We start from the raw sequence: 16,742 nt of genomic DNA, 5'->3' as shown, positions 1-16,742 counted from the left end.
AATAAAGAAATGTGTAACCAGAGCTGTGTAACATTGCAACATTGCAATCAAATATATAAATAGGAGTAGGTAAAATTAACTTAAAAATACAAACAGAAAAATTGTGCTTTTGCTGTTAAAAAAAAATATTATTGGGGACCCACTCAATTTCCCTGGGACCCACTCAAATTACCACCTGTGGGTCCCGGAGACTCACTACATTGAAAACCTATTTACATCACTGCTAAAGTAATGTAGGTGTGGGTGGGGTCAACTTGTGTATGATATTAATTTTTTGTTTAGTTTTTAATTTTTTTCCATGTGAGTTTCAGTCTCCAGGGAAATTGCTACAATACACTTAAATACACATTAGTGATACTCTTTAATTCATCAAGAAACAGTGGCTAGAAATAACTTTTAACTTGAATTTAATTATTGAATCATTCTATTATTTTTCCATTGAATTCTGATTTTTCAATGGAACCATCAATTAAAAATTTTGCCTTTTACATGTTTAAAATATTCATAGTGGAGTAATTGCTGTCAATGTCACTTTCAATTTCTGCTGTTCTAGATGTACGGCTACTAGAGAACTACACTGAAATAGTGTGGAAAATCTTGCAAATCTTTGCTTTGTTTCACAGCATAGTAACACTCAACAAGCCATATATTCCTCATTGATTGTGATTTCTGTGCAAAATGCAACATTTTGTATATCTGAGCTTACTCTTACATCAAATAGACACTAAAGTCCTTTCAGGCTGCTGTCACAATTATTTAAAGATGATTCTTTGGCATTTAGCTTCACATCTTATCTGTACATCTTAAATGAGGAAATTCATGAAGAGTTAATTCCCAAAATTATAATTTCGGGAGAACAAGTCTGTAAAAGTGATGCCAAAAAGCCAAAACCACTTTCTGAAACAGACTCAGGAGCATTGTGCCTCTGACGTTCTTAAGACATCACCAAAGTTACGTTGGCTTATGTTGCAAACAATAACCTTGGCTTTGTGTCCCCGAGTATTAAAGCGGTATTAAGTAATCTATGACCTCTATCAGCGACCAGTAGGAATTACAACATCGACTTTCCTCCTCCTACACAAGTCTCTGGTGTCACCTTGAGCTACAGTGGCCTGTAATGGACACAAACGATAAAATGTAATGGACACAAACGATAAAATAACATTTTCACAACAGAGAGAAGTAAACTAGAAAATTACAGCACCATGCAAAATAATATAATAATAATACTGTTTGGGAGTGTCACACCACGGGGAGTTAAACAGAGTACAGGCCAGGAAGTGAGTTCTGAAAGCCAGACATCTCAGCACTTGGCCAAGTAACCGTTGAGTCATCAACCCCTGCAGAAATATTATGATCATTTTGTGCTATGAGGCAGTACAAATCTTACTTACTGCCCCTTTAATAATTAAATCATGCATACAAGTTTTTTTTTTTGTTTGTATATTTTAGTTTCACTGATTTTTGTAGTTGCACTATCGTGAGAACGGCCTGCTGTACTTACCCCTTGCAATCGAAACTGCTGATGAGCATCGCCACTGGGCTGTCATTACAAAGCTATTACCCTTCCAGTGAATATGAGTGGAGATTTGTATTGTACTGGAATGATGAAGCAGAGAAAAGAATTGCAACCCACAAACGGTGTTCTTCTCCGTGATTCAGCACCGCAGTGACACCATCATGGATCTGATGACTCTGAAGTACATAATGAGAGCTGCCACCTGCCGCTGGCCCATGGCGGTGTTGCTCGACATTCTGGACATGGCAATCATCAATACTCATGTTTTATACAAACTGTGCAAGAATAAGATCAGCCGGTATGACTTCTTCTGGCAGCTGGGTAAGATGGTGCATGCAAACTATATGACGGTTTCTCCTACCATTGCCTTGGAGGGGCGGCCTGAAAAATATGGAAAAGGAGTAAGAAAATGTAAGAAAACCCAAAATACAATATATAGAATATTTCATAATTATATTGTGCCGTGACAATCGTCTTTCCTTTTTCTGTATAAAACAATTTGGAAACAAACAACTCAGATATCGTTGTTAAAAATCACACCATGGAGCGCAGCAATTACATCAACAAGCTAGTTAGTTTATGTCACAGCAACGTTGCTGGAGAAATGGCGGACGGTGCCAGCTCCTCTGAAAGGTCAGAGCCATGTACAAGCGCAAATCAGCCAGCATCAAGCGGCTGGTGAAGAAAACAGCTACGCCTCCCATAGGGTCTGACTCTACGCATCGGCTAATTACAAAATATGACTGCTTATAGAGTTACTTTAACTTTCGCTTAATGCATGTGGGTCTTGTCTCTCTCCCCGCAATGTATTCATGCCGATGTAAAAATGATAAAGTATGGGAAAAACTGTTTCTCTGTGCTAGAATCTTTCCCCAGTGTAAACAAATGTCACCCAGATTAGCTGAACTTCAAAATAAAAGCCACCTACTCGCAGCTCATAGACTTGTTAACACAGGTTTCGGGCAGGTATTGTGGGTACATGGTCAGGACCCCATGGTAACACCTACCAGCGATGACACCGGGGGGCATACCACCCCCTCCCTGAAAAAAAATCTAGATGGGACACTGTAAGGGAAGCTCTCTGTACTCCAAACTCAGCTAAGACGCCATGCCAAGACCAACACACATCACCATAGCTGCTCTAAGTGCTGAGAAAACTGAGATAGGAAGACTTCTAACACAGAAACTGCACAAAACTGTGCCTCGAAACTGTGTTTTATTCCCAGTTGAAAACGGACCATTTCAGCACTAATTAGGCTATTACTCTTGCTTGTGTGTAGTGTTTTATTTCCTTGCCTTTTAATAGAATGTATGAGAAATGTGCAAACACAGCTCTGTTGTTATTTATTTAAAAAAGCGGGACCTTTTGTTTCATATGGATAGTGAAGAATTCATTTTTGCGTGGCTGTCAACAACTGTTCCCCCGGACAGGCTTTTGTGTGCGTCGCGGGGGTGAAAAGGCTTGTCATCAATCGGGGGTTCATCGATCTTCTCTTAGAACCCCGGTGGCCTTTCTAGTGTCAAGCTAGCTCGGATCCTTTGGAAAGTACCGTCATTTGATTTAACGTTATGCAGTCGATCTTCCTGTAAAAGTAGGTGTCACTTTTCGTCAAATGGTGAATGTCTCATTTTGGAATATAACCCAAAGCCTTATCCATTATGGGTTTAGTTGTCTCAATGATGGAAGACCAAAATAAAGATGAGGAAGAAACGACACAGGAATGTAGCGACTTAAGATGCTGACATCTGATAGCCAGCAGTTAGTCATGAAGCCTATAGCATAACAAAACGAAACCAAGTAAACTTTTCCACTAAGGATGTCCCGATCCAATTTTTGGTCTCCGATTTACCCTTTTCCCTGCCGCGGGGTAATTTATCCACTTTTTTCAGCGCATCCTCTAAGGTTTGCTACTTCAGTGTAGACTTCTTGTGTGTGAGAATTAGTTGTACTCTTTCAAAAGGTGTTTCTTCAAGTGCTCGATTAAAGCAGTAGTGTTGTAATTACTTCTGCTGGTGCCACCCATCGAAACACTTGCATTACAAACAGAACAATTAGTTATTTGACTACGTTTGTAATTCCAGACTGCAGACACGACTGCTGCCCAGCTGCTTTCATACACTCCGCCGCCCGGTGGACGATGCTTGTTTACAGCAAATTCTTTTGTACGCAAATTTGCATAAATGGACCGGAGAGAGGGGAGGGATTAAATAAATACATTTATAAATGGATCGTAAATTGATCGAACAACGTGTGGCAGATACCGATACCTCAAAATCGACTCCAATTCTGATACTTGATATTGGATTGATGCATCCCATTTTCCACTATGAGGCTCTTGAACACATGGCTACATCTTCTGATCATCTACTACAAACCCAATATAAGATATGCCTAATTTGACAAACCAATGTTTAACTAAGTTGTAGTATTTAAAGAGCACACAAGAATGGAGCAGTTTCAGGAACATCATCTTTTTAAGTACATCTGAGTCATTAGAAGGTAATATTAATCTTTTAAAGTACAGAACGTGGAAAGAGATGACGGTCGTATTCCTCCTAATGTAGCCACTGATGACACAACATTAAACATTAACTCCATTGATCCACAGTGTAAACAAAGTCCACTGGCGACATCTAATTGTGGAGCAAGAAGTGTCATGTATTTTTAATGATCTGCACACATTAGACTCAGGAAGAAGATGGGGGAGAGGGCAGAAAGTTGTTTGTTCACAGTTAAAATTTCACCTCCCCAATCTCACATCTTCACTTCCCCCTTTCATGGTTTTGAGAGGATTGACAATTTGTTTGGATTAAATTTTGTTTGCCATCTGCGCAAGCGGTGATAAGGGGGGAAATGTATGGTATGTAAAATATTTATCCGTTCATTTTCTTTTTGGCGCTCTCCGGGGGGATTTAGCTGGTGAGGCATATACTTCTTAGAAAAATAATAACCTAAAGCAAACCAAGGTTGTTTTTTTCAGTTAAGGAATTTCAAAAATATATAGAGAAGCATTCCAATTAGCCTTTGAGCGCAGGTGTCTTGCTTATAATACCAGGTGTCTTGGATTGAACAGCAGGTGATGTCAGTATGCCGCTGAGGAAAAAGTGGTAACACTTTATTTTAAAAGTTCCCCGTTGACATGTCAGTTGACTGTCAACAACATTTGTCTCAACTGACAAGTAACAAATATCTATTGACTATCAGCTAGGGAGAAGCACATTCCTACATATTATGTGACTAATCTTAAACCTCAACCCTAACTTTTACACTCTATCAACAGTCTATTGATAGTATTTTCGAGCAGGTGTACCTGACAATCAACTTATAGGTACTTAACATATCATACAGATAGTTTGTTGAACATTTGTTGATAGTCAACTGAAAATACCAAACTGTTTCTGTCTGAACAATTCTTGTTGACAGTCAGTAGAACAGTGGATACACTGTTGAATATCAATACATTGTTGAGAGTCAACAAAATGATGCAGAAAAAGTAGTTATTGACATACATATAGACTCAGACATGTCAATGAGAACTTGTGGGCATGTACAGTGAGACATTTTGCCAACCAGTCAATGGTGCACACGCCGAGTTGACCAAAAAGGCACTGCAGTTGTTTTTCTTCCCATGCTGTGCACATTCACAATGGCTTTTACTGTCTTTTTCCTCAATGCATTTAATGACTATCGAAAGACTAGCAACTGAAATTTCATTTTTTATGACTGTTTTTTTTTTCTCTCAGTCTGTACTCTTTCATCCTAGCCATGCTCAAAAGGCTGCTACTCCCACTCACACAACACGGCGGCACAGATTTTCCTCATGATTTGGACACCCTAAGACTAAGTTCTTAGGAAGCACCGACAAAGGATCCGACTGTGAAGACTGGTCAATAGGGGATTAATGAGTTCTTTAAAATTTCTATGATCATGAATTGTCATGACTATCTTGACATCCACATTTAAGTATTTAAGAGGAAAAACAGATTCTATCTTTTCAGTCCACAAGTGAAAAGACTCTTGTCTTCTTCTTCTTGACTTCTGAAGAAATGCATTTTCTACTTTCGTGGCATGTTTCTGTTTTGACTTGAGAGTTTTCTCTGAGACTTGCGTTGCCGTCTTACAGCCTTATACTTTTTGCACCTTGGCAATGCGTCTCCTTTAGGAAATACAGGCTTCATGGAGGCTTTTTGGGCTGAAGTTACCAAGGGACATACTATATGTATCGCAGTGGAAAGCATGCACGATGTATTCTTTATTCACAGGGTGCACTTAGGTATGAGAGTATGAAAAAGTGTCGGTGCAGTACTTCAGAAAAAGAAGTGTTTCGTTCAAGGATGCCCTATGGTACTTGATAAAACATTACAGTGGTAGAAAAACTGAGCTTCATGGCACACCATCAGCAGGCACGGAAGCAATTGGATTTCTCTTTGCCTCGTGTTAAGTACTCCTGACTACCCTGCTGTCAGCTGCACAGAAACAGCATGAGCTACAGTTAAATTCTGAGTTTGTGTCTTTCTGTAAGATTAAGTCCAACTGTGTAAATGATTTTGTGCCATTACACCATCAGCGAAGGGGTCAAAGGTGCATCAATATCTTTTAAAGTGCAGCAACGCCCTTGGATGAAATGGAAGGAACGGACAAGCTTAAGACTCAACTTTTAGTGCTACAATGATGCATTTGGATGTATGTGGTCAGAAGTATATTAAAACAAAGTGTGAGGTCACAGTTCCAGCTTTGAAAATTGATAACGATTTCAAAATTCGCAAACTAAGATCGTAGGAATTACATTCGGATTCTGTTTTCAGGTGGATTTTCACTTTAAGAGTTGTTAAGACTAATGAGGGCTTGACTTATTGTCACCAAATCCACCCGATCTCAGGTATTTTGATATTGCGTCTCAGAATTGGACAAGTTGTTTCATCAAGAACCAAAAATAGTTGTCCCTACAGTATGTGCTGATGAGTCCCCGCAGATAGGAAAATTGTCTCTTAAAGTAATGGCCTAACAAGGACATCGAGGGTGACGGACTAGATATGCCACTCAGCAAAGAGGTTTGTGTGTTGGATCTCCTCCAAGAAAGTTCCAGCCTTCCAGCTTTTACACTCGGCTGGTTATACATGTACATGCAAGCATGTGTCCTTGTAAGTCTGCTGGTAACCTCCAAATCGTCCTCATGTTGGCGTACAAACCAATTGTTTTCAGCCAGAGATATTATGTTCGTTGCACAGAAAATTACAGCATATGCGCAATTGATAGATTACAAACCCTGAGTTAAAGTAAACATGTTGGATCGTGATAATAATATGTCTAGCAGGCTACATTTTGGTGTGTATACACTGTAAAACACATTTACAGCACAGAGAAACTAATTTACTGTTGCCTTTATAAATATAAACTATATTGAATCCACTTTGTCATAATAAATTGATCACTCATCTCACATACGCTGCGGTCCATTACTCTGAAAGCCATTGCTTTCATGTATTGATTATACAGACACACACACGCACACGCGCACACACACACACACACACACACCAGTTTTTTGTCTTCTTTCCCCATCATAACACCACAAATGCCCCAAGGATGCCATTGACCCTACTGCCGCCACTGAAGTGGAAGTGAGTGATGCCATAACAAAAGCTGTGACAGCGCAAATGGAGCCAAGAGTCTTGCTGCAAAGTGTCGAGCTCCTCTTATATCACCACCATTCTAAATAGTTGATGTTTTAAGTCCCCGGCTCCTCTGTGCTTCCACGGGAACATTAGGCTATTGGAAGATAAATAAACCCAAAAAATGAACAGGAATGAAATCAAAAGTACAATTTCTAGAAAGTAGAATTTTAGTTCCGATTGTCAGCCTCACAGGTTTTTTTTTCCAGCAGTGCTGTCAATACCTGCTCTCAGTGTAATGCAAATCCGTCAGCTCCACAGCTTCACCATCAACATACAGCAGATGTGGTCTGTAGCAGATGTGTTGCTCTGTGGAAGCTGTCCTTGGAGTCAGAGTTCAAAGACCCAGCTCCTGTATCAAAGCAGCGTTTTTTGACTCCTGAAACCAATCTGTTGTAATTGCAACAATGCTCAGCAGTCACCAGTGGAGTTTTGGCTCATTGTCTCAGTCTGTTTGAATGGTGAAAACAAGTGTGTGGGTAGATCAACAAAAGAAGCCTGATAGCTGCAAAATTACACTAGAGAGTTACATTTGCATATGTACAATGTGCTTGTTATTATCCTTATTGCAAAATTGCTAATATTCCAAGTAAGCCGTATACATGATTGGCAGTCGCTCATATGCTATTAATATTCCCATTTAGGCTACATGTTGTAAATCAAAATATTGCTCTACATTAAAATTCCCTCCATTTAGTAAGACAACTGAGAAACTGCAATTATGCTGCCAATGTTGTACAGCTACCTGTATTATTACTTTCCTTTGCAAAATTCTGAGACTGACAAGGCTGATTTGGTAGTCAAGTAAAAAAAAAAAAAAGCAGATGCAAATGCTATTGTCTGATGTGCAGATGTTAGAAACTGTCACAAAAACTCCAATTGAGAAGCATAGTGAGGTGCGTACGAGGTGTATGCATAATAAATTAGAGCTCCAACAAGCCAACTAATATCAGCATATGCCACTTATTTTATGCAGAGAATGCTTACTTAGAATAAGCCCATAATTGAGGTGAGATTAACCAAATATGCTGGTAGTTACATGACCTACGTCATATTCATTGTATTGTTGTTTTATTGTACAGTTTCAGAATGAATCTTATGCATGTGCCACTGCACAATTTTGAGCTTTACATAAGCTAAAGGCTCATTATCCAACTCGTTCATACTCTCCATTTGGGTCTTCCAACCAGCATCAATCAGTTAACGAATCGATTGTTAATTCATTTGTCATTGTCTTTGAAGGATGTTCTATGCTTGTTTCTATTGCTTTGTTTTAATCTACTGTTTTTATGTTCTATTGTCCTATGCTTGTTTTTATTGCTTTGTTTTAATTTACTGTTTTTATGTATTGCACTATGGCCCCGGGGGCACTATATTTCGTTCCTGCTTTTTGCATAACCTGTAAGGAGAGGAATGACAATAAACTGAACTTGATTTATGATCAAATATGCACCTTATCTTTGATAAATATGGCATCTTAAATCTTCTCTTTGTGTGATTACATCCATTTTCTGAAAGCTATAATAATAGAATTATGTGTCACAGATTTGTCTATCAAACAAACTATGTGAGTACTTGATAATTAATTTCAGTACTGTGTTTTTTTTCTCCTTCTCAGGTGTGCACAGGGGGACATCGTCACACACACAGCCTGGCTAAACCGGTCGAGTATACTGTACGCCGGGGAAGACAAATGGTCGGTGGATCCCAGAGTGAGTCTGGTGACCCTTAATCAGGAGGAGTTTACCATCAAGATTGAAAACGTGGACATGACAGATGAAGGGCAGTACGTGTGCGCCGTCCAGACGAGCAGTCGACCGAGAACCACCTCGGTGCACATCCTCGTCCAAGGTAACACACGCTTTTAGATGAAAAAAACAATTCCCTCACTACATATTTTGAGAATTTCTGTACTACAAGTTATTTCCTCTTGATTCGCGACCTGAATCCTCTGCATCTTGAGTTTCCTGTAGTCTTAACTTGGCAGGTGTTTTCGAGTAATATTTTGCAGTAAAAACTACCCGTTGGCAGCTTGGACTCATCCAAATCTTCTGATGAACTTGCCAATTGTCTGAATATGGATGATCAGCATCACACAAAGGCGATGGTGCGTTTTAGGTGTATTTTTCTGGACCGGTGGATTCCAACTATGCATGAGTGATATCTGTGTTATTCCTGCGTGCCAGCACACGAGGGCATAACAGAACAAACCAGAGCTGCTGAGAAAAACAGGGACATGTGTACTAGCTCTCTTTGCTGAACCTCATTTCATTGCTCCACTGGAGCAATTAGGGGCTAAGTGCCTTGCTCAAGGAGAGAGAGAGGCGAGGCGAGGTGGGGGGGGGCGTTCTCATGCACCGTGTTAGGTGAGGTTAATGGAAAATACCAGATGTTAAGATTCTCGGGCTAAGATGATATGCGGAGCTGGCATGGTGTCCTCATAGAGATGCAATATAATGTGTGCTGTGCTGTATGCACATAGCATATGGAGGTGGTTGAATGCTGCCAATTTGATATGCAGATGCTCCATGCGGCCTTATTTGTTACATCCCCATGTCATCCACACCGTAATAGAGGAGGTGATGCTTTACATAAAATATTACAGTGTACTTTTGCAACAGTTTGCACAATATTAGTTCAACCAATGCCTTATCTGTAAAATTGCATAACCATTAATTAACTTAAATTTGCTTTAACTAATGGCTGCACAGTGAGACTGATCAAAAATGCACTTACATATATTTTTAATTTAAAGCAGAACTTCCTTTATGTACTTTATCGTACTAATGAAAGGATTTATAATGAAAGGGTTTATTTTAGTACCCAGCACTCAATTCTTTGTTTGCTGAAAAAAGAATATCCTGTTTTCTTTCATTCACAGTGTCTTTGTCTATAATGACATTTTATTGTACTTTTAACAAGTGAAAACCTACTGCTACTTACATGCTTGTCAGCTGTGAGCATCTTGGCAAGTAATGTTATTGATTTTTTTCTTCTATTACATCATGTCATGGATGTCATGGCTATAGACACCTCGAGTGTTTTAGCAACATGTTTTATTCAGACAACAAAGGGTTAGAAATCTGTTACATATCATTCGTTTAGAGCAGTGGTCTCCAATCATGTGCCATGGGGGGGCGAGAGTCTGCAGGTTCTCATTATAAACAAAGACTACAGCAGCTGATTTCACTGATTAGTTCCTCCTCTCTGGTTGAAGGTGTGCTAATCAGTGGAAGCAGCTGCTGTAGTGTTTGGTTGGAATGAAAACCTGCAGATTATCAGCCCTCCATGGCACATGGTTGGAGACCGCTGGTTTACAGTCTCGCAAATATAACCAGACAAAGCTATTTTTGACCAGTCACTATGCCTATACTTATCTATTGAAGACAACATCACTACCATATTCCATACCATGTTACCTCATCAGATAATGTGTTTACAATCCACAAAATATACAAAATCCAAAATGTGGTCTAGCTCAAGCATAACTACTGCTGCAGTAGGAACAGGAACACAAGTAGCCAATCCCAAGAGTTTATCTTTGTAATATTACCCATGATTCAACAGGAGTTCAAGTCAGCAACAGCCACATCAGCTTACTATCACAGTCATTTCAGACATGAGCAGTTCGACATTGACTTGATTGAAATCTCACAGTCACTTACCCGACATCAGAGCATCTAGATGCCATGTAGCGCTGCTACCAAGCATAAACATGTATTTGAATTCATTAGCCTTTGCTATCGCGATTGAACTCAATTAGCCTTAGCATTACACACCTATGTAATACACACACTCGCAGAATAGAAATACGCTATATAATGACACACTAGCAGCATTCCACAATTGCACATTCCCATCATGCTTAGCTACATTTATAAACAGATGCATACAACACACACATACACAGAAGTGAGTGGCCTTCTGTGTCCTGACCTTAGCCCCCAGACTGCTGTTCAGGGCTTTAATGGACCGCTAGAGCCAGCAGTGCTTGGATGAGAGTTTACGTGAGGGAATCCTAAGTGTCTGCCTGAGGAGACAAGCTGCTATTCAGGGTTCAACGCACAAGTGGGATTTCCCATTATCTCCTCTGCTTGTCTGATTACTGTTATTATTTAAATTAACTGTCCGTTTAGTACAGCGGAATCCAAACAAACAGCATATCTGTCAATTTCAATATCAGACCGAAACTTGAGAAGTGTCGCGTCTTCAGCACACATGAGAATACGGCTAAACTGACCTGTCAACAACCCAAGAATTTTAAACACCAGTTACACATTCATTACATATTAATTATAATGTAATTTCTAATTTATTACTTCGCACATCCCTTTGGCCCATGCGCACACACATGCGTATGCATTTCAGCAAACGGGTGGGGCCGCAGGGGCAGACAGGAGCAGCACCCTGAGGTGCTCAGCATCTGCAGGCTTTGAGTGTGTTGCTGAAAAGCACTTTGACAGGTGTGGACACAGAGGTCACAGGGGTCAAACCTAACATGGATGGTCTCTGCAATCACCAGCTCACCCTCCCTCCACATTGTTTTTCTGATATATATATTTTGTTATGGCTAAGAACAGTCCAAAATAGTCCCTTGATTATTCTGATCTTCATTTTATTAGTAGTAGTAGTAGTAGTAGTAGTAGTAGGAGCAGTAGTAGTAGTAGTAGTAGTAGTAGTAGTAGTAGTAGTAGTAGTAGTAGTAGTAGAAGCAGTAGTAGTAGTAGAAGAAGTAGTAGTAGTATTTATAGGAGACTTAAAGTATGTGATAAGTGTTTGCAAATCCTCACAATATTTACAGGGAAGAGATTTTTTGAGAAACCCTCCTTCATGCTAAAAAGCTCAAATTCTTGGAGGGCCTGCAATAGCCCAAAGTTAGAAACCAAGGAGCCAAAATTCTTATCACCAATGCTAGACCAATACATAGCCTGGAGCTGCTCCACTGATAATGACTAACACAGACTAACTCTGCAGACTACTAATGTGTGCGGTGCAGCATCCAACTTCATAAATTCACTCTAATCCCCTGAAAATCTGCCTGGGTATTGTCCCCAGTCACAGCCGTCCATCTCACGTTATGTTCAGACATCGTTTGCATGCCATTAAGCATTCAGCTGGCACTCCATCCTATAAAAAAAATCAAACCACTTCCAACTGGGAGGAAGTTAATCAAAGTATTGTCTTGCAATATTCTTTGGAGGGTTGTTTATACATGCATAGGTAACTGAAGAAGCTCAAAATTAATTCAGCAAAGTAAATGACACTCTGGTGCTTTGTGTATGGTACTCTACAAATGTGTAATTGTCACATAGTAATTTATTCAACATTCAAAAGAACAAAACAATCACATAGCGGGTGCTTTGTGTTTTTTTTTTGTATGTATATGCAGCCTGATTTAATTATTCTCAAACTCAGCCACTAACTAGATTATTTTATGTATGTACACAAAGTCATTGAGACCCATAAGCACATTTTCTATCAGCGCTCTATGCAAAGAGATTACTTTGCTGTTACACAGTGTAAATTAACCAGCAGCGCTAAATGACATGATCAGTAAAACTGGCCTCATAAGCACAGTGATGTCAACTTTTGTGAGGGAGATAAGCACTTGTTTGTGGTTTGCGAAGAGCTCATTATATAGGATTGGCTCTCCTCCCTTTTTAGCATAGTTGATCAGAGGATCTTGATGCTCTCCAGCATGAATAGTCAGTCTCTGGAAGCGTGCCCGACTATAATAACTTATCCGGTGTCAAATGGCGGTGTCTGATTCAGATGACTTCATTGATTATTTACAAGACATAAGATCTCAGCGGAGAGTTTTCCACAGTAGTTAACAAAACTTTCTTGTGTTTATGTCCAAAAGCCTAAGCGCATACAATCCATCAATTGTGTGCAAGGAAAACAAACGCATAAAGCGGTTTGTATTACGGAAATATGCATCCCTAGATATTCTCTAAAGTCCTCGATTCTGCACAAATAAGAAGTTACTGTGTTATTATTTCTCAGGCGTTTTTTTGGCTTAGCTTAATGTAGCTTTCCACGCTTCCGATTCAAAGGAGAGCCACCGTTTTAAAACACGCTTCTATTTTGATTCCATGTGTGAAATGCCGCTGGAAGGCCACTGATTGTTTCCACTGGAAAGATTAGGGGTCAAATGACTTAGTCAAGAGCGCCTCGACGGTATTTATCGACAGGGGGAGAAAAGGTTCGCTAATTCGCGCTCTACACTCGGATTTTTCGAGCCAGTTCAAGGCGATCTCCTGGTCACTTGTCTGATTGTGTAACCTCAATACCGCTGTTGCCCTTTTGGCAGATGGAGAGAGCTGGAGTGAGACAAGTGTCAGTGGTACTGAGAGAGTAGATTAGGTATATTACAGCTATTTTAACCTCATATGGGTTAATTACCATTTGGTTATTTCATACCATTAAACCTAGAAGCCTACTAAGACCCATGTAGTTGTAGCATCTCATGGATAAATGAACTGGAGGCAAATGTGAAAAGACACTGCCACCCGTTGTTCAGTGTCAAAATTTTATTCTGTGAAAAAAATCATACCTGGTGCATGTAAATGTTGGTATTTTTGGACCACATTTTCAAATGACATTAGGGTGTAGCACTTTTAAAAATGCACACTGCCAAATACTGCCCATCATACCCGCCAGGAATGGTCAATGTTATATGAAGGAGGTCAAGGCTTTTTTTTTTTTCTTCCCATAAAGTAATTATTAGATTTCAAATTCAGAGACTGTGTGTTACTGTACTTGGTTGAATGCTTTAGGTGGCTGCTTCAAAGGCCCTGCACCTGTAACCGCCGCCGTGTGATCTATCAGACTCGATAAACACATATTCTTTGTCTTGCAGTCTCCCAGCCACATACAATAAATAAGTCAGCAAAAACTTCGGGTGTGTGAGAAACTGAAACTTGAGAATGATCTTAACTGTTGCCTTGGTAACAGCCAAAGCAGCAGAATAGCGGCTTGATTGAGGCAGCCAAGGAATACTTGAACAGAAAAGGTCAGTCACAATACAATGTGTGGGGTAGAGCCATTACTGGGTGCTGTTGCTGCCGCCACCTTCTGCCAAACAACGCAGAGAATGAAAGTATGTGCAACCTGAATGAAGTCTATCTCCCAGTCCTGTAGCAGGTGGTAAAGAAAGAAAAGCCCTACTGTATCTTTCATGAGTTTCTACAGCCTGCATACAAAGCTTGTTTATCACAACACTTGTTTACTGTATTCCTACAAGGAGTATCGGCCTTCAAACATGTATGTTTTGTTATAATAGATAGATTGAATTGGCTTACCCTAATATATTTATTTTCAGTATTTTGTGCTTCATGGATTGCCTGTGGTTTTGCCTGTCAGACCAGATAATAATAATAATAAATATAATAATAATATAATAATAAAAAAGGTAATTTCCATTTTTTAGGCTTTGTAACTGTCATTGCAGATCATCTCCCCACATTGCATTGACTTTGCCAATCGCTTATTCCGTTGCCTACAGGCCTGGCACCTTTAAAAGCTAACATGCTGTTGACATATTCATAATTCTCTTACCTAATCTCGCATAATCTATAGGCAATCAGCCCACCAAGTGTCTATCAAACAATTTCTCTAGAGGGGCACTGTGGAAAGCATGAGTGTTTTCAGTGAAGCAGGGCTGCAAGCATTCAAATGGTAGATTGTTGCCACCCATGGGGCCAAAAATTACATTGCATTAGAGTCATCATTTACTTGTCAAACAGGCCTGCACACACAGCAGAGAATGGCGTGACATTTATTGACTGTGCTGAAATAGATGCTGATATTATATATTAAGTTATTTCATTTGAATATATCCAAGTATGTCTTCTTAAGGCAGCATTGACTACATTTTTAATCTCATAAAATGTTTGCAACTTCCCCAAAACCTTTGTGCGCCAATTACACACATTCATGGAAGGAATAAATTGCATTACTTTTATCCACCTCCTCATTTGAAGGATATATAGCATGCTGGTAAGCCTCCCTCCTCAGCTTGCATTCTAAGCTAAGCAAGGCCCTTAATGATGTTTACTTTATTAATACTGTAATATTATTGTGGCCTATAATGTAAACTCTTAAGAGCATCATTAAAATAAATGGCGCCGGCTTGCCTGCCACCGCTATGTGCTTTTGAATGCTTAGAGGAGGAGCCAGCTTCTGTTGAAAGTGACATAAGAAGTTATTTCTCCACGTCCATTTGGAAATTTTGCTGGATGCCCTGTGAGATAATGAGCGAGCTGTTTGCCCGGTGCGTTGACGAATGCTCCTTTCATCCCAGCTACACCACACTCATCGTTCCCACTGCCCAGTGATCACAGCAGAGAGTCCAAGCTGCGCTGTCTGGATAAACTCTGATCCATGTGGACGGTATAGGCTTCCTTCCTACTGTTAATGTGTGATACTCCAGTGGTTCTCAAACTGGGGGTCAGTACGCCCCAGAGGGTTGCGAGATAATTCTGGGGGGTCGCAAGATGATTTATGGGATCGGAAAAAACATATTTCTACTATACAAATTTACTATCGTGTAATTTTCAGATTTTTTCTCTAATTTCTGCCTTTCTTGTGAAATACTGAATAGTTTTCAGCCTCTAGGCCTCCTCTGATAATCAAATGAAACAACATGAAAAGGGAAAATCATGCTTTAGTTGAACTCTTGACCCCTCTGCTTATGCAGCCTGTGACAGGGGGTCGCTAGTAGGCATTGCTTAATTTTAAGAGGTTGAGAACCACTGTGATACCCTGAATCCCTGTTCTCTTTTTGCTTGCCCCCCTCCAGAGAGGTCAGAGGTCAGGGTCAGCTCCAGAGCAGCAGCCCTGGAGCTGGTAGGCATTCAGTGTCTTGCTGAAGGACACTTCAGCAGGGCGGATGCATTCTAACACAAGCGCTTGAACCTGGGTAGTCTGGTTGAAGGATAATTTCCCTGATCACTAGGCTACGCAGCACCCATACTGAGATAACTCTTGTTCACTTAGTGCTTTGCCCACTTCTGTCAAGAATGAACCTTGTGGGTAGAATAGTTGTCTTTTATGTAATATTCAGTACCATTGATTACATCGCTGTTTGTATGTTATCTTATGGGAAAGTGAAATTTGCCCTTGTTTTTGTTCCGTTATTATTTGAGATCAAATGCTTGTGAGCGACCGCTTAGAAAGCTAGCACTTTTAGTGTCTAATGTACAATAATATCAATGCTGACTGTGTCATTGAGATGTGTTTACAGTGGGCGAGGTGCTGTCTGAAGAGCAGACGTAGCTGTTCAGGGTAGTGTTCTGTTTGTCAGTCCAGATTCCAGTCATACACAGTGCTGTTCAGGAGTTCATCTTGTTGACCTGGCTTTTGTATTTGCTGAGGTATGTTTACTACTACTACTAGCACTTCTGCTACTACTACTGCAACTGCTGCTGCTACTACTACTACTGCTACTGCTACTATTACTACTACTACTGCAACTGCTGCTGCTACTACTACTACTGCTACTGCTACTATTACTACTACTACTGCTACTACTACTACTGCTACTATT

The 16,742-nt window shown here is 40.0% G+C and overlaps 1 protein-coding gene across 2 annotated transcripts in view; it reads left to right on the top strand.

The window, feature by feature from the left end:
• The window catches only part of ntm (neurotrimin), a 110,561-nt gene that overhangs the window by 56,711 nt on the left and 37,108 nt on the right, over positions 1-16,742 (top strand). For both annotated transcript variants that reach the window (XM_078286548.1, XM_078286549.1), the window contains exon 2: positions 8,811-9,043. In XM_078286548.1, coding sequence (XP_078142674.1) covers positions 8,811-9,043 — 233 coding nt within the window. The remainder of the gene's footprint in view (positions 1-8,810; positions 9,044-16,742) is intronic.

Source organism: Centroberyx gerrardi, chromosome 11 (assembly GCF_048128805.1).
Source record: "Centroberyx gerrardi isolate f3 chromosome 11, fCenGer3.hap1.cur.20231027, whole genome shotgun sequence".
Classification (NCBI taxonomy): domain Eukaryota; kingdom Metazoa; phylum Chordata; class Actinopteri; order Beryciformes; family Berycidae; genus Centroberyx; species Centroberyx gerrardi.
Note: the sequence above shows the minus strand (reverse complement) of the source record. Positions and strands in the feature narration are given on the sequence as shown.